This window comes from Gadus morhua, chromosome 4 (genome assembly GCF_902167405.1).
Source record: "Gadus morhua chromosome 4, gadMor3.0, whole genome shotgun sequence".
Lineage (NCBI taxonomy): Eukaryota > Metazoa > Chordata > Actinopteri > Gadiformes > Gadidae > Gadus > Gadus morhua.
In genome coordinates, this window is record NC_044051.1 from 15,577,308 (window position 1) to 15,594,807 (window position 17,500).

At 46.5% G+C, this 17,500-nt stretch overlaps 2 protein-coding genes across 3 annotated transcripts in view; both read right to left on the reverse strand.

The window, feature by feature from the left end:
- The window catches only part of slc27a4 (solute carrier family 27 member 4), an 18,912-nt gene extending 5,852 nt beyond the window's left edge, over positions 1 to 13,060 (reverse strand). The window contains exons 1-13 of one of the 2 annotated variants that reach the window (XM_030353296.1): positions 12,694 to 13,060; positions 11,250 to 11,411; positions 7,960 to 8,170; positions 7,190 to 7,373; positions 6,490 to 6,648; positions 6,151 to 6,220; positions 5,980 to 6,071; positions 5,351 to 5,460; positions 4,736 to 4,945; positions 4,104 to 4,230; positions 3,250 to 3,387; positions 945 to 1,109; positions 1 to 85 (exon numbers count right to left, since the gene is read on the reverse strand). The exon at positions 1 to 85 is cut by the window's left edge and continues 62 nt beyond it. In XM_030353296.1, coding sequence (XP_030209156.1) covers positions 1 to 85; positions 945 to 1,109; positions 3,250 to 3,387; positions 4,104 to 4,230; positions 4,736 to 4,945; positions 5,351 to 5,460; positions 5,980 to 6,071; positions 6,151 to 6,220; positions 6,490 to 6,648; positions 7,190 to 7,373; positions 7,960 to 8,170; positions 11,250 to 11,410 — 1,712 coding nt within the window. In that variant the 5' untranslated portion in view covers position 11,411; positions 12,694 to 13,060. Of the gene's footprint in view, positions 86 to 944; positions 1,110 to 3,249; positions 3,388 to 4,103; positions 4,231 to 4,735; positions 4,946 to 5,350; positions 5,461 to 5,979; positions 6,072 to 6,150; positions 6,221 to 6,489; positions 6,649 to 7,189; positions 7,374 to 7,959; positions 8,171 to 11,249; positions 11,412 to 12,487; positions 12,559 to 12,693 lie in introns of those variants that run through there. The other variant, XM_030353295.1, reaches the window with a different exon arrangement.
- Positions 13,061 to 14,508: 1,448 nt separating this feature from the next.
- Positions 14,509 to 17,500, reverse strand: part of swi5 (SWI5 homologous recombination repair protein) — a 4,264-nt gene continuing 1,272 nt past the window's right edge. The window contains exons 3-5 of the mRNA XM_030353299.1: positions 17,345 to 17,454; positions 16,859 to 16,953; positions 14,509 to 15,238 (exon numbers count right to left, since the gene is read on the reverse strand). Of these exons, the coding sequence (XP_030209159.1) occupies positions 15,174 to 15,238; positions 16,859 to 16,953; positions 17,345 to 17,454 (270 nt within the window). The 3' untranslated portion in view covers positions 14,509 to 15,173. The remainder of the gene's footprint in view (positions 15,239 to 16,858; positions 16,954 to 17,344; positions 17,455 to 17,500) is intronic.

Consider the following 17,500-nt stretch of genomic DNA (forward strand, 5'->3'; position numbering starts at 1 on the left):
TTCTCCATGTCCTTCCCAAACTTCTCAAGGTCACAGGTATGGGAGGGGTCAGCGATGGCCGCCATGCCGCCCTTCCCCTCTGCCCCTAAGGCGGGAAAAACACAAAGAAAAGGAGAAGATGAAAGACCACCGTGATGGACTGGAAATGTGGCCCCTAGCATGAACATGGCCTGGGGTGGGTTCCACTCCCACTGGTAGAGCAAGGCATTAATACTGCCAGGGTTGGGGGTTCCATTCCCACTGGCGCAACCTGTGATAACAATGAATGCACGTAGGGTAAAGTCTAATGCTTAGGATAACCGCATCCACTAAAAGCTGAAAATGATTATTTTGATCATATCAATTAATTAATTCAATGAATTTACCTTATGTCAATAAATTAAACAACTACATAAAAATTCCTCCTCATAAAAGGTTTGGTAAGGTTAAATCTTGGTAAAAACTGTGACTAGGGCCGAGCGATTAATCTGATTCAAATCGAAATTGCGATGTAATAGAACTCGAAATGCGAATCGCAAAAGCTGCAATAAAGAAGTATATTTTTTGTGTTTTTTTTTTCTGTTTTTTTGGGGGGTTGTTTCCGTTACAGACTTGGAGATCAGTAAGATTTAGATTTATTTTCTTTTACAATTCAATAGTTCAAAATATGTCATAATATCAATTCACCTCAGCACATCGGCCTGTCCTAAAGGAAAGAGCAGTTTACATGTTGACTGCTTCCAATGTTGTGCTGGTCATACTGAAGAATGATTCATGTTTTTTTTTGTGTGAATAATACAGAACATAAGGAGCCTAATAAATAAAAAAAATGGCATATTAAATCGCAATCGCAATATTGGTCCAAATAATCACAACTAGATTATTTCCCAACATCGTTCAGCCCTAACTGTGACACAAGGCCACTCATTGGACCACCTTAGTTGCGTTGAGAGAGGGCCACCTACCTGGTACCTCCACGCCGTAGACCACCACGTCCTTCATGTCCAGCAGTCGGCTCAGTGTGCCCTCCACCTCGGTGGTGGACACGTTCTCCCCCTTCCAGCGGAACGTGTCCCCTGTGCGGTCCTTGAAGAACATGTAGCCACACTCGTCCATGATCAGGACGTCGCCTGGACACAGCGAGAGGAGGAGGAGGAGGAGGAGGAGGAGGAGGAGGAGGAAGAGGAGGAGGAGGAGGGACGAGAGGGGGGAGGAAGGAGACAGGTGGAGGAGGAGGAGGAGGAGGAGAAGGAGGAGGAGGAGGAGGAGGAGGAGGAGGAGGAGGAGGAAGAGGAGAAGGAGGAGGGGGAGGAGGGTGGAGAGGGGGGAGGAAGGAGACAGGTGGAGGAGGAGGAGGAGGAGGAGGAGGGACGAGAGGGGGGAGGAAGGAGACAGGTGGAGGAGTAGGAGAAAGAGGAGGAGGAGGGACGAGGAGGAGGAGGAGGGGGGAGAGGGGGGAGAAAGGAGACAGGTGGAGGAGGAGGAGGAGGAGGAGGAGGGACGAGAGGGGGGAGGAAGGAGACAGGTGGAGGCGGAGGAGGAGGAGGAGGAGGAGGAGAAGGAGTTTGGACGAGAGGAAACAGAGGAGAAGGAGCAGGGGGGGGGGGAAGGAGAGGGGTGGGAGTAGAGGAGACAGAGGAGGAGGAGGAGTAGGAGAGGAGACAGAGGAGGAGGAGGAGTAGGAGAGGAGACAGAGGAGGAGGAGGAGTAGGAGAGGAGACAGAGGAGGAGGAGGAGTAGGAGAGGAGACAGAGGAGGAGGAGGAGTAGGAGAGGAGACAGAGGAGGAGGAGGAGTAGGAGAGGAGACAGAGGAGGAGGGTAAGCGATAGCAGGCTTGCACTTAGATGACATGTCATCTATAAGCAGATTTTCATGTTCTAAATCTGGCATTGAGTCGCTCCAAAATACAACTGGGCAAGGAGCAAAGCATAGCAACTGGTCAAGGAGCATCAGAAAATATCAGCTCTATTTTAGATTTGTGCATATTATTAGGTACATTTCAAAGATTGAGATCTTTGAACGCGTCAGATCATTGAGGTATGAGGTGGGTCTTCAAAAATTCCTGATGTGTGTGATAGTGAGCACTAGGGCTGTAACGATACGCGTATCAAACCGAAAATCGCGATACTCAAAGCCACGAACCTGTCTCGCGGTGTGAGAAGGCAGAAGCGCGATATGCCCTTTCTAACTCTTCGGTCAAATTGTCCGATTGAAATTTGCTAATAATTTGTCTAAATAATAGTCTGCTGACAGCGCCCCCTTCTATCGATGCCGTAAATATGTGACGAGATGCCCTCTCTGTGATCACAGCTCTCCGTGGCTACGGAGGATTGCATTTCTCCACAGCCGTCGAAGTCCTCATATGCGATATGAACGACATTTATCCAGAGTGGGCCAAGCGCGAAAAAAAATGCCTGTGTGATCCTGTCTCTAGTGTTTTGTGTGATTTGAGTGGCAGTTTGTCTGCTTATAGGTTGGAATGAAGCGGCCACCGATTATTGACAGGATGGGTAATTTATTCTACCGGACTCGTTCGCTTCTTCACTAGACACACGCGCTACCGCTCGCTCTCCTCGCTCGTCCACTCACTCGCTGACGTCACTCACACACGCATACGCACACTGCCATTCTCGCGTATACATATATGCTACTCGTAACACTATGCCTCGTTATTGCGACGTTCATGTTTTTCCTCATCTATTGAAAGTTAGGCTATTAAACATGTTGCATTCTATACGGCCTGATTATGTCATTATTTAAGCTACATAGCCTAATAAGAAGCGCTAATAAGGATATTTGAATAAACCAACCAAACAGTTAAAGGGGCCCTATTATGCCTACCAGCAAAAAGCATCCTCCAACTGCAATCTTTGGTTATTTCTTTATTAATTTAACTATACTTTAATAGTATTCTTTCGGTTCAAATCTGTTCAGTGTTCCAAATGATTTTTTATTAAATGTTACATTAAGATAATTGGTATTTAAGTGTTGTTTAAATAAAATGCTTTTTAAATTTAAAAGAATCGTGGGATGTATCGAACCGTGGGTCAAAAATCGTGATACAAACCGAATCGTGAATTTGTGTATCGTCACAGCCCTAGTGAGCACATACACACACAATAGGACAGATGTTTACAATGGACAACATACACATGTTGCCTCAACAGTTTATAATGTGGGGCTGCTTTAGATTTAAATGGGTGGTTGATGAATGCATGGATCGATTATGTGGGTGAGTGAGGGAGTGAGGGAGTGCGTTTAACACGAACCAGACAAATAGGCGGTGTCTCCCTTCTCAAAGACACTGTTGGCAATCTTCTTGCTGGTTGCTGATTGGTTGACGTAGCCGTCGAACCTCCGCAGGGGGTCGTTCTGAATGATCCGGCCAACCAACTGGCCAGGCTCACCTGGGAGAGAGAGAGAGAGAGAGAGAGAGAGAGATAGGTAAAGTGAGTGAGAGAGAGAGAGAGAGAGAGAGAGAGAGAGAGAGAGAGAGAGAGAGAGAGAGAGAGAAAGAGAGAAAGAGAGAGAGAGAGAGAGAGAGAGAGAGAGAGAGAGAGAGAGAGAGAGAGAGAGAGAGAGAGAGAGAGAAAGAGAGAGAGAGAGAGAGAGAGAGAGAGAGAGAAAGAGAGGGAGCGAGAGAGAGGGGTAAAGAGAGAGAGGGATAGTTAATTAGTGATAAGGTGAGAGAGGTACGTAGAGATACGTAGAGAGAGGTAGTGATAGGGATAGGTAAAGAGATAGCGCGAGGGATAGGTAGAGAGAGGGATAGGTAAAGTGAGAGAGAGAGAGAGAGAGAGAGAGAGAGAGAGAGAGAGAGAGAGAGAGAGAGAGAGAGAGAGAGAGAGATAGTGGGGTAAAGAGAGATAGCGAGAGAGGGATAGGTAGGTAGAGAGAGAGAGGGATAGGAAAAGAGTGATAAGGAGAGATGGATACGTAGAGAGAGAGAGAGGTAGTGATAGGGATAGGTAAAGAGATATAGCGTATAGCAAGATAGCGAGAGAGAGATAGCGAGGTTTACAATTATTTTAATTAAGATATAAAGGTATATAGTCTACCTGCTTTACAGGGTATACAGACTGAACTAGTTTAAGGTATAGATATATAAAGGTGTATATCGTACCTGGTTTACAGGGTATACAGACTCCGTCAGGCCCTCTGATGAGCTCCATGCTCTCCTCGTCCACCTTCACCAGTCTGATGGGGTAGAAGTAAGGCAGGATCTGGCTGTTGAAGCCACACGCTCCCGTCTAGAGGGACAGATAAATCATTGTTGACGTGAGAGTTGGCTACAGATTCACTGATCCCCTCCAGTTAAAACAGGGACACAAACAAAGCCTGGCTGTCCCTAATTTCTTAGGATTCGAGGATCCTGCCACCGCTTGGCATAACGAGACATCCTGACTGCTATTTTCCATAAGCAGATCCAGGGTGAGAGACAAAGCTTGGCAGGCTGGTTAAGACTCACAAATACATCCTTTTTCCTTCGTCCTCTTCAGAGAAAAGGACTAATTAAAAACTAACTTTGGATTCTGACCGTGTCATAACAATTTCATCCAATAAATGTGGTTCTGAGCTACTGACCAGCAGAAACGGGTTCGGAGCTTCAAACTGCATGGCTTCTACTCCTTCAAAACCCTGCCCCTGGCCATCGTCCAGAGGGGATACTAAACTCTTTTGCCCTGCTTGTCTCTCCATTCATGTACACCGGCCCCGCCATCCCGTCGCCTGAGCACCACGGGCGCCCCCCCTCACCTTGTTGTCGAAGTTGCCCAGGCTGCAGTTGCACTCGGTGGCGCCGTAGAACTCGGCGACCTGCGGGACGTTGAAGCGGCCCGTGAACTCCTCCCAGATGGACATGCGCAGGCCGTTGCCCAGCGCCATGCGCACGCTGTGCTGCCGCTCCGTGTCCCGCAGGGGCTGGTTCAGCAGGTAGCGGCAGATCTCCCCGATGTACTGGACGATCTGGGGGGAGGACGGACACGGAGGAGGAGTCACTCCTATGACCGCGATGGCTGCGACGACCGGGAGTTGATGGTGAATCATTTGTCATTTATCCGGTAAACTCGTTCACGGCGCATAGCATTGAATATTAGATAAGGTGGCTGTCCCTGTGTTATAAAATGGTGGCTTTCGTTCATAGAAGTATGGGGTAGGTTATTTGCGTCGGGCAAATAACCTACCCCATACTTCTATGAACATTCTTATACATCTTTACGTTTCCAAATGTAAATAATTATTAACGGCAACCCTGAGTCTGATTAATCTTAAACTGTGTACGGCACAATGACCTAAAGGGAGAGGGGTGATGAGAGTGTGACTCCACCAGAGGGGCCGGGTGGCGCGTGGGACGGCCCGTCACCAGCTTACCGTACAGTTGTACTTCACGCAGTCGTCCCAGAAGCGCGAGGCGGAGAACTTCTTCTTGATGACGACGGTCATCCCGTGGATGATGCACTGGCCCACGCCCACGATGTTACCTGCAGAAAGGGGAAGGGACGTCAGGAATGAGGATGAGGGAGTCCTGTCATATGGGAGTGCAACTATGTAGCAATGGCCTCCATCATTTAATGGTGTGTATATGCATTCATGATTACAGTTCAGTAGTTCAGTTCTTCGTATCATACACAATACACTCGCACACATTGCCACAGTAGTGTAGTGGTAGGTGGACACACACATTATGAATAGTACTAAACACACGCACAAACACCCACACAATACCTGCATAGTGGTACACACATACACACGCTCACTAAACCTTTCGATTGGTACGCACGCGATTGCACACAAACGCGGACACACTCCCACAGTATACCTGTTAGGGTGGTAAACACTCATGTGCAAACACACACACACGCAGAGTATACCTGCATAATGGTACAAAAGTGTGGCACACACAGATGTGCACACACCCACAAACACAGCATACTCTCAGAGAGTGGCATACACACATGTGCATACAGACACAGACACAGACACAGACACAGACACTATACCTGCAGAGTGGTACAGCGGGAGGCAGTCATACATAACATCGTCGGATCTCATTCTGAAGCCGTAATACACCAGGGCAGCCATGCGATAGTACCTAAGACACAAGGAGTGGTCAGTACCTCACACAGCACCGTGGGGAGCAGTGTGACCAAACACATCGAGAACAGCTCTACCTGCTATGGACCACGATGGCGGCTTTAGGCATCCCTGTGGTTCCTGACGTGTAGATGTAGAACAAGCGGTCTGAAGAACACACAAAGGATTACTGGGACAATCAGAACGTCCAAAGTCTGTCGTAACGAAAGCTTAATAATCACTAAGCCTCTAAAGCTTGCAGATGATTCAGGTGGATTGTAAGTTTCTTTAGCAACGTTTGCTATTCATTCGTCTCAAATTCATCCTAGTTTCAGGTGAATCAGTTCTTTCTGGGGTCACTGTAACAGTTAAGGAGGGATACTTTTGACCCCTGACACCTGATTGGCTCATGGCTTTTGATTGACAGTTCCTCTGACCTGTGAAACAGCGGTCAGGCCGGCTGGGCAGGTGGGTCTTGGCCGCCTCCAGTAAGGGTTCTAGGCACTCTGTCCCCTGGGGGACCTGCTGGGGGTCCCAGTCCCCGGAGCAGAACATTTGGACCGTGCTCTCCATGGACGCGTGGACCTCACACATCGCTGCAGAGCGGAACACAAACAGACAAAGTTACATCCCAGAATAGCGTTTGCATAGCTCACTCAAGGACGAACGGACTACTGTGGTACGATGGACACAGAGGACGGAAACCAGCACAATGGACCCTGTCCAGTGCAGCAATCTCTTGCTGAATATAAAGTTTAATAATCATATAATAAATGATCTATTAAGTGCCTTGACCTGCGCCGTTATGCGTGACGTCACTTCCTGTCCCCCCCCTTTCACGTCACATCAAACCCTCCCATCCCGGTCCATTCTGTCTTTTTGTCCTCTGACCCAACTTTGGCAGTGACGGTGCAGGTTGCCTGTACCGTCTGAATGTCAAGCTGGCTCAGGAGCAGACGACCGCTACCTCTGCAGCCCGCCCCCCCTCCAACACATTCATCGCAGGACCGACGGCAGACAGGAGTTCAAGCCTGTGGCATCACACCGAGGCCGGCAGGTGGATGACGACCAGGTCTTCCATGGGTGGTCCGTTGCAGACCATCATCATATCCCCCCCTCTCCCATCCCCGGACGTACCACTGGTGAGCTCCGAGCCGAACACCACGGCCTTGGCGTTGGAGATGCTGACGCAGTGCACCAGGGCCTCCAGCCTCAGGTTGAAGTTGATGAGGGCGGCCTCCACACCGATCTTGGCCATGCCCAGCCACAGGCCCACGTACTGGGGCCGGTTCTCCATGAACAGGGCCACCACGTCGCCATCCTGGAGCCCACCCGCAGCAACAACAACAACAACAACACCAACAACAGAGTGCTTTAGAGATACACAATGGTTGATCTTTACTTTAAAATATTTCAAATAATTAAGATTCCACATATTGGCTCTCTTTCCTCATACATTTTTTAAGAAGCATCACATGCATTTTGGTGACTTAGGTGGAGAATAAGTAGCATCATAGTAAAAAATGAATAAAAATAGAGTAAAAGCCTTTACATATGGCGTTTCCGTGAATGATTGATGACTAAAGACTCCAGTCCTTTCTGTGAGTAAAAACCTGAACCATTACTTGTTACTGTGCGCTCCCTTACCGTAAATCAAATATTTTAACGGCGGATTGTAAATAACTGGCTTACATTTGCCAAGTAACCTGGTAACCGAGTAAACAGATGGAGGGCCTGGCAACTGTCCTGAATGGACCCGGTGTGCTGTTTAACACAGGCTCCTCCTCTCCTGACAACACGTCAACAAATGACTAGCATACTGGCTATTCTTCACTCAGAGGCGTGATCGTTTAGTTGAACCAATTCCACATGCTACATGCTACATGCTACGGGGGGTGTTGGCCCACCTTGAACCCCCTCTGGAGGAGCAGGTTGGCCACCCGGTTGGAGTACTCATCCAGCTGCCTGAAGCTCCACTTCTCCCCGCTGCCCTCGAAGATGAGCGCCGTCTTGTCGCCGAAGCGCTGTACGGTCTCGGCGAAGATCTTGGGGATGGTGTTCTTCTCTTTGAGGTGACGCCGGACGTTGAGCTTCACCTGCAGCAGGACGAACGCCGCACTGAGAGAGAGAGAGAGAGAGAGAGAGAGAGAGAGAGAGAGAGAGAGAGAGAGAGAGAGAGAGAGAGAGAGAGAGAGAGAGAGAGAGAGAGAGAGAGGGGTAAAGAGAGAGGGGTAAAGAGAGAGAGGGATAGTTAATTAGTGATAAGGTGAGAGAGGTGCGTAGAGATACGTAGAGAGTGAGAGAGGTAGTGATAGGGATAGGTAAAGAGAGATAGCGCGAGGGATAGGTAGAGAGAGGGATAGGTAAAGTGAGAGAGAGAGAGAGAGAGAGAGAGAGAGAGAGAGAGAGAGAGAGAGAGAGAGAGAGAGAGAGAGCGAGAGAGAGCGAGAGAGGGATGGGTAGTTAGAGAGAGAGAGGGATAGGTAAAGAGTGATAAGGAGAGATGGATACGTAGAGAGAGAGAGAGGTAGTGATAGGGATAGGTAAAGAGAGATAGCGTATAGCAAGATAGCGAGAGAGAGAGATAGCGAGACAAAGGGATAGTGAGATAGCAAGATAGCCAGATAGCGCAAGAGAGACAATAAATAATCTGTGTCAGATAGCTTACATTGCTAATTAGCTCCAGTGAGTAGCACATGACTCATAACTTGTTCTCCACAGCGTTATGCAGAACAGTAATGTTACCTTTATTAACGTTTTTAAATAATACCAAATGACCCTACCAATAGATGGATGCTTTTACCCTAATCGTCTGACAATGCATACATACTTAGCATACATAGTTTGACCTAATCTTTCCCTTGCAGTGTTAAAACCAGATAATGGTCATCAATAAATAGTCAAATAAAACATATCTAATATATAAGGTAGACGTTATAACCACACTCTTTCTGAGCTACACAAGATCACAAAAATGAATATCCATTCAAACATTTTGAGTACAATCATGTGGGCACCATAATGATGGTAACTAAACCAACAATCACTACAGCAGCGGTAAAGTACCCACAATGCAACGGGAGGGACCCATAAAGATATCCTAGAACATGTGTTGGGAGTGTGTGCAACAATAAAAAAAAAACTTCTGACGCAGAAGGTCAACAGATATATAGGGCCTCAATTAAACGTTCAGTTTAACATTCATATCAATCACACAAAAGAGAGGGGTGTGTAAGGTGTTCCGTTTTTCTGCTGTATTGATAATGATACAATGATGATAGGGGTTGTAAAATACTAATGGAGCCACCCAAGCACAACAAGGGCAAAGGGTGAGGCTGATGGAGAAATCGCTAAGTGAGTGAATCTGAAATGCTATCTGAATTGCAGATAGCATCTGATCTCATGGTCAAATCGTCTGGTTATGGAGCATTAATGGCCACAATGAGATGAGCGGGGCAACATGGCCGTGATCATTGAACTTTTATAAAGTTATCGAACAAAGGTCCCACTCTTTTTGAAACATGTTCAAGCTGATAATGACAAGGGTCAAAGGCCACTAGGAGCTGGAGGAGAACTACACAAGATGATATCATTGAATCAATACCAATAAATTATTTAACTTTTAACCCAATCATCACCATTCAATCTTTTTACTTTCCCTTAAAACTTTCATCGTTTTGTAATGATTCCCGTAAACGCGGTGAAAATGATGAAATGCTATGATGAAATATACCAAAAAAATTCTGCAATGATTTAGGGGCATACCTCCTACTAGCCGCTAAATACGACGGCAGGCAGGGAAGAGGAAGTGGAAACTTTAGCCAACCATAATAATGACCTTAGTGGCTGTATTCAAAGAGCGCAGCCGTTCACCAGGAATGTCACTCAGGGGATGTTTACTTGGGGTTCAACTGGGGTTGTTTAGACGGTTTTATCATACACCAGATTACTGCTCCTCTGCCGTCGCAACATCAGAAATAGCCACGTTTTATTAACTTCCTATTTCGGTGTTATGACTTCAGTAACATGTGGAAATCTGGTTAATATTTAACACAATAATAACATGTGTTGACCGCAACAAGGTCAAAGGACACCCCTCCCCCCACCTACACGCCTCTTCTTGAAAACAATATCCTACCAGACCTTTGTTATACACTGGGAGAGGCTGTTGGGCTACTGCTGAAATATGCCACTCTCCTGGTTGCTAGGCAAACACAAGTGTCCTTAGAAAACAATAAAATGCACACACAGACAGACACAGACATTGACACACACACATACATAAATACATACATACATACATACATACATACATACATACATACATACATACATACATACATACATACATACATACATACATACATACATACATACATCCAACTTCACTGGCTCCCAGTACACAACTGCATCCAATACAAAACCCTACTCCTCACCTACAAAGCTCTCCACAACCTAGCCCCCAGTTACCTCTGCAACCTCCTCCAAGAATACACTCCCTCCCGCTCCCTCCGCTCAACCTCTGCTGGACTACTATGTATCCCCACATCACGACTCACTACAATGGGTGCCCACTAGTCATTCAGCTGTTCAGCACCCAGGCTCTGGAACTCCCTCCCCCCACACATAAAACAGTCAGACACCCTTACAACCTTCAAGTCACAACTCAAAACTCACCTGTTCAAACTCGCACACAACGTCTAACGTGATTGTTTTTTTGTTTTTTTTTGTCTTGTTTTTGTTTTATTTATTAATTTTTTCCACAATTTTTTTTTTTTTTTTAAACGATTTATGATGACTATATGCTCTGTAAGGTGACCTTGGGTGTCTTGAAAGGCGCCTCTAAATTGAATGTATTCTTCTTCTTCTTATTATTATTATACATACATACATACATACATACATACATACATACATACATACATACATACATACATACATACATACATACATACATACATACATACATACATACATACATACATACACATACATAAATACACACTCAAATACCAAAACTTTCTCCAACTTTTCCAATCTAAGCATTCAGCTATAAACAAGCTTTTGATGACTTTGGGAATTCTGTAGCAAATTGTTTCCACTTGCCCTGCTCAATATAGAAGGGACAGTGTAATAATAGACAGCGAGCTGGCTGATAAGCAGCACTGAGGGGTGTGTATTGTCATGCATCCCTTACTGGAGGTCTCGGCTGATGGTTTTGGCAAATATCCGCAGGGAGCTCCATCCCCCTGAGCCCAGGTAGAAGATGAGGGTGGCCGGGACCACCTGAAGCCAGGGGAAGCCCACCACCAGCCTCAGCGACAGCAGTAGGGCCGCGCAACACGCGAGATGCAGCATCCTGCAAGAAACACACACGCGGGCTACACATGAGTAACTGGAGCGCAAGGATGCATAATTTATTCAGATCGGCATCCAACGAAATAGCGGTTTTGCTAAAATAACCGCGAATAACCAGGTCGAAATGAAGTTTGATTACAAAGGAGCCTGGGCTTGTGATTGAGGGGGTGTCGAAGAAGTGCTTCTCGAAACGGTCTGGCAGAAAGAAAATAATGTTAGCTGTTCTTTTCTGTTCTAGGGCTCATGTACATCCAGTCTCTCTACATTGCTGACTCAGTTCAACCCCGTTGGTCTCATTATAACAGAGTGTTTCGCATGAGGGGGGCCTGCTGACTTAATATGACTTACAGGAAATCAAGAGAACGGAGGGGAGAGAATATTTGGCACTGTACTACCTGATAGGCTGAAACACGAGCCTACAGCTGCCAATAGGATCGAATATCCAATTCTGTATCCACAGCACATTTCGAAAATACCCGCGGTGAATACCGAAGAATACTCGCGTTGCGTCCACAGTCTCGATGTATGCATTAATGCATACATTACGATGACGTGAAACAATAATAGATATAAATAGCCGAAGAGCTTTTGGAATGTAAAACATATGGTCATTATCATCCTAATGAGGATGTCAATGTGTGAACGGTTAAGCCACGAATAGCTAGGCCTAACCTCATACTACATCGCATGTGTTCGCCTCAATTGGGATGCTAGATCAGGCCACTTCACATCGTAAAGATCTCTATCATTAGCTGCCGCTACACCCGGAAATTTAAAAGGCGCGCGGCGTCATATTGCGGTAGTACTGGGCTCCTATGGTGGGACCATCAATGGTCCAATACATTCTCTATGCAAGGCGAGTCATCTGTGCTTTTGAAAACAAAAATAGTGAAGCACAGTTTGATGATGGTTATATCTATGAAAGACACACGCCTGACTGGATGCGCAACCGACTGCGCAGCGGCTTAGCATTGCACGGTGGACCCCGGGCTTCACAACCAGAGGCAGCCCCTCACACACACTCACTGATCCACTCATGATTTATCAACGAACGGCCATAAACGGTTTTGCTCAAACCTTGAATCGTAACGCCATCTACGACATGCCGAGACAGTGCTGTACCTTCCAGGCATGAACGGGCAAGGTTGACGGGAGGACAAGAGGGAACGGCGTCTGAGCACATTGTGAATAATAAAGGACCTCTATGTGCGGGAAGCAGGCGCTGTTTGTGGGGGTGGGGGGGAACGCACGATATTTCTGGTCTTGGCAGTGGGAAAACTCACCTTGTATTGCGCCCACTATCTAGCAGCACTTTAAATATCCGACGTGGAGCTGGTCGTGTAGCGGGAGAGCACCTTGATCGGCTTATCTGCTGGCCTCGTCCGCCGCGCCTCCGCCGCTACTCTTCTGCTCGCTGACTCTCGCTGCTGGACAGAATCGCGCACAATATGCGAGCCTCCCGCCGACGAGATCAAAATGTAAATTCTTCCGGTCCCCCCCGCGGTTAGACTTTGTCCCTATACGCACCATCCGCGTATTGTCATCCCCGATATCAATTTTTGATTCATTGTACCAGATAAACGCGATCCCTTCACCGTAATTCAAATGACCTTATCGTTTTCTTAGTAAGGCCCGCCCCCCTTGAACGTGAGGGCAAATGGGTGTCAAGAACAAGCGGCGACTGACGGGAGACAGCGCCAACCCAATTGCCGCGTTTCGCACATTGCATCCGCTCGGGGCGGGGTTAGCGGAAAAAGGAAAACGTTGGCCGTGCTTCTGCCGACCGATAATGACCGGGGCTCATCGGTGTGGCTTCCACCCGGTAGTGACAAGGCCTTGCTGCATAGCTGTGTCGTAAATGGTAAACGGGGCCTCCGGTAGCGTGAGGTAGGGTGGTTGATGGGGTGGGGTGCGTATAGTCACACCACTCCCGTCACAAGTCATAACGCTCATTCGTGTCTTGACCAACAGATGTGCTGCAAATGCAGATGTCAAGGAAATAGAGCAGCGAGGGTCCGTGCGTGAATGGGAAAATACCTTTCCGCTATTATAAAATAATAACGAGCTTGTTGTAAATAATACATTATATTGAACTATTAATAACGGCACAGTGCAATGGTTAGATAAACATGAATGTCATCTTGAATGAAATTAATATACCATTAAATTCATGTAAGTTAAACACTGAAACGCACGAGCAATACATTTGTTGGCAGAAACTGGTGTGCGTGAATCTGCGCATATTCAAACGAAACGATATTCTCTATGGCTTGCACTGGAGTTTGCCTGAGCAATGGTTTGGCACACGGGTGGGCCGAAGAATTCCCCCCTCATATACGCACGCAAACACACACGCACGCACAAACTGCCACACAGCCACAAACACACTCAGCATTATTGTGAAAGCACACACTCAGGCTGTTCAACTGATAATGACCCGGGTCTCGGAACAGCTCCGTCAGTAGAAACATTATCAGATGCGGCTGGACGGATAAGGGCGCGGATCTATGAAGAACAGTGTCATTGTACGAGAAGAACGTGTTTGTATATTATTTGTATTGTTTAATGTGTAAAGTAAAGACCATTCATCATCAAACCATAAGCTTGTGTTTTCCTTTTACTATGGTAGAAGGAATTATGAAACTATTATTTTTCAAACACATTTAAAGATCCACTAATATTAAGCCAATAAAAAAAAAATATGAAGAAAGAGTGAAACCGGTTGCACAAAATATAATGCATACATTAGTATGTATTATACTAACGTATAATATAATTGACTGCCGAGCAGTAAGCCAGGGAGCCCCAGGCAGTAGGCAGCAGCCACAGGGCAGAGGGGAGGAGATGAGCTGTGGTTTGGGGTTGAGGGCGGTCGAGTGGTGGTTTGGGGTGAAGGCCGGGTTAAATTGGAATCCCAGTTACGGGTGCAAGTTGTCATGAGACAAAATCTGCATGTCTTTTTTTTTTCATTACAGCAGCATGAGCAAATCAGCAACCCTGCAAAGTTCTGTATGAGACTTGAGTCACTTTACAATCAAAGTTTGGAGCAAACAAGAAACAGTACCATTTCAAACATCAGAACACATTCACAATTTCCATATATGGTTGAAACTATCTTGTATTTTAAATCAAACAAAGTTCAACAATCTGCGTTGCAAAATAACACAAAACACATGATGATGATCATGTAGTACAGATGATGTAACACACAGATAATACAAACACAGCTTAAAGCAACTTTCTCAACCCCACAGAAACAGGCGTTGCTCACACCACTTAACTCACAAGATAACGTGAACTCGGCCGTTTGAAACAAACAAGCCCCTTGGACGATGCAGAAGGCTGAGGGGACTGATTAGCTTTTGTGCCATTAATCCCGCATACAGTAAACACAAAAGCTGCTCAGTCTCATTACTTCTCACCCATACAAGTTCAGAAACATTCATGGGTCAGTGGCAGAACTTAAGAACCAACTAAACGAACACTAAATAATAACAATAACACAGAACATAAACGTTGGGTGGTCCGGCTTGGGACTTAACCCATACGAGTCATGACGCTCTCTGCACAGGGGTCAAACCCCTCAACGACACCCAGAGAACGAGCCGGATTCTTCAAACCCGTTTTTCGTGCTGAGCGAGTATCGTTCGCGTTACAACAAAACATAACTTTGCGTCCTGTCATTCGTCACGTTGTACGTTCCCCGTGAGGTATGGTTAACATCACCAGCCGCGTGGCGTCTCTTCACTCCATCGTCCTCCTGTCAGTCGTTCAGTTCCAGACCAAACTGGTCGTATAGATCCTTGGTGGTGGTGCCTCTCAGGGCGGCTGTGGAACAACGGCAGCAGAGTACCGCTCAGAAGCGAGCCAAAGGCAGTGTAAGCAATCGTGTATTTACAATCTTAAAAGTCCACCAAGATTCCCATCTTTGGTATTAGATCACTTACAACGGTTATTATATCAAGTTATTACAATGAAATCTTATAGTGGACCAAACATTCACGTGAATCTTCTCATGTAAATCATAATGACCTATGTTTTATTGAGGACTCAGGAGTATATTTTCATTCAGCCTAACATACAGACATGTACACATACCATAAAATGGCAACCTCCAAATCGCGGCCCGTTAAGATCGACTACAGTTGGACGGGCTTTCTGATTCCCTTCACTAAAGAACAAGTTCTCGCCAACAGGCAGACAGGCGAACAAGAGTCGAGACAAAGAGTGAGTTGTGTTGGGGGGTGGGGTACTGTAGGCCCCCTTCTCTGGGCTCCCCTCCCTCCCAGGACGACCCACGCCAGAATAACGCAACGCAACAGACCGGTCGATTGTCAACGTGTCTGGAGAAGAGGAGCAAGAAGAAGGGCAGATAGTGTCCACATGCGTTTGGGTTTTGGGTTTGTGCTTGTGTGTGTTTGTGGGTCAAACCAGACTGTGTGCACGTGTACGCGGGTAGGCAGCGCGACTTCCATTCACAAAGTCTTCAGTGTCACCCCATCTCGTTCCGATGAATTAAAACCGACATTCAACCGGAAGACTACTCAATTATCCAACCCTAGTTTGATATAAAACCTGGAAAGGCACACACACACACACACACACACACACACACACTGGCCGCCTAAGCAACACACGGCTGCTGCCTTATCTACGATGGCAAAACAATTATAGAAATGTTTATTTTTTCAAAATGATATACAAAAATATAAAATAATCTGAACTTCATTCACTCTCTGTGTATAGATCGGGCTGCAGGGCAACAGTCTGACAGCCTGCATGAAAATAAGCATAAATGGACCATCCCCCCAGACTGACAGCCACCCCCCGGTCTGACGTCAAACCCCACCACCTTAACCAAACACATTTTCTACAGGAAGCCATGCACCTTATAAGACTATGTGCATTGCCCTGCCCGTGACCTTTATACAGGGGAACTGCGAATGCTCTCTGCGATGAGTAATTCATATGCCTGTGAGCCACATCACTGCACCGAGTCATTTACAGGTTTATTTGCATAGTTACACACAGTTTATGGTTTAAGTCCTCTCTGTTCATTCTTCTGAAAACAAATTGCTTCATTGTTCCAGGTCGGCACTAATACAGCGAGATAGATTTCTCACCATCCCTCAGTCACTGATTGGATGTTTCATAAACCAGACGTCTAAGCATTCCTTATTGTTGTCATATGAATGGAAGAAGGATAAGCTGGCAGCACGCTTTTAGCATGTTACAACTTGTCCCCTTGTTGTTTTTAGCATTATCAAGAAAACTCACAGCGATATGGAAGGATTTCCCACTTTTTTGCATTTACAGATACACACACACGAATTAATGCAAATTTGAAATTTGAAAGTGATATAGGTTGGCCTAGTCTCAGGGTTGTTCTATAATCTAGTGTGTGTCTGTAACTCTTCCTATTCATAGATTGTGTGGACAGAGACGTACCGATGCGCCCCAGCAGGGTCTGTCCGATGTCTTTGATGTCGTTGTATTCATGGAGCAGGTCAATGTGCTGTCCTAGCTCTTCCAACCTGTACCCTCTGGAGGAACACACACACACACACACACACACACACACACACACACACACACACACACACACACACACACACACACACACACACACACACACACACACACACACACAGAACTCTCTTAACATGAAGAATTATCACTCCCTGAACTTGCTCCAGCTCAAGACCTAGCATCACTTTACTTCTTTTGGACACAGTCAATTCAATCTCACTAGGATTGCTCTCAATAGCTGCCTAACCATCATTTGGATTCCCTGGATACACACACATTGTGATCTACCATGATTAAGAAGAGGTTCAGGTCGGTTCTGTGGCCCTGCACAATGCACACCACCAGCACTCAGTGTGCCCCCATTCTGGAGGAAAGGTTGAGACACTAGCACAGAGCTGTACTCACTCTGACACCAGGGAGGCTATCTCAGCATCCAGCTCCCCTAGCTTCCTCTGGAGGTCATTCACCTCCGCCTCAGGGGTCACTTGAGTACACGGGCTGACACCTGCCTGGGCCTGAAACACACACACACACACACACACAGTATAACTGTCTTTGTGT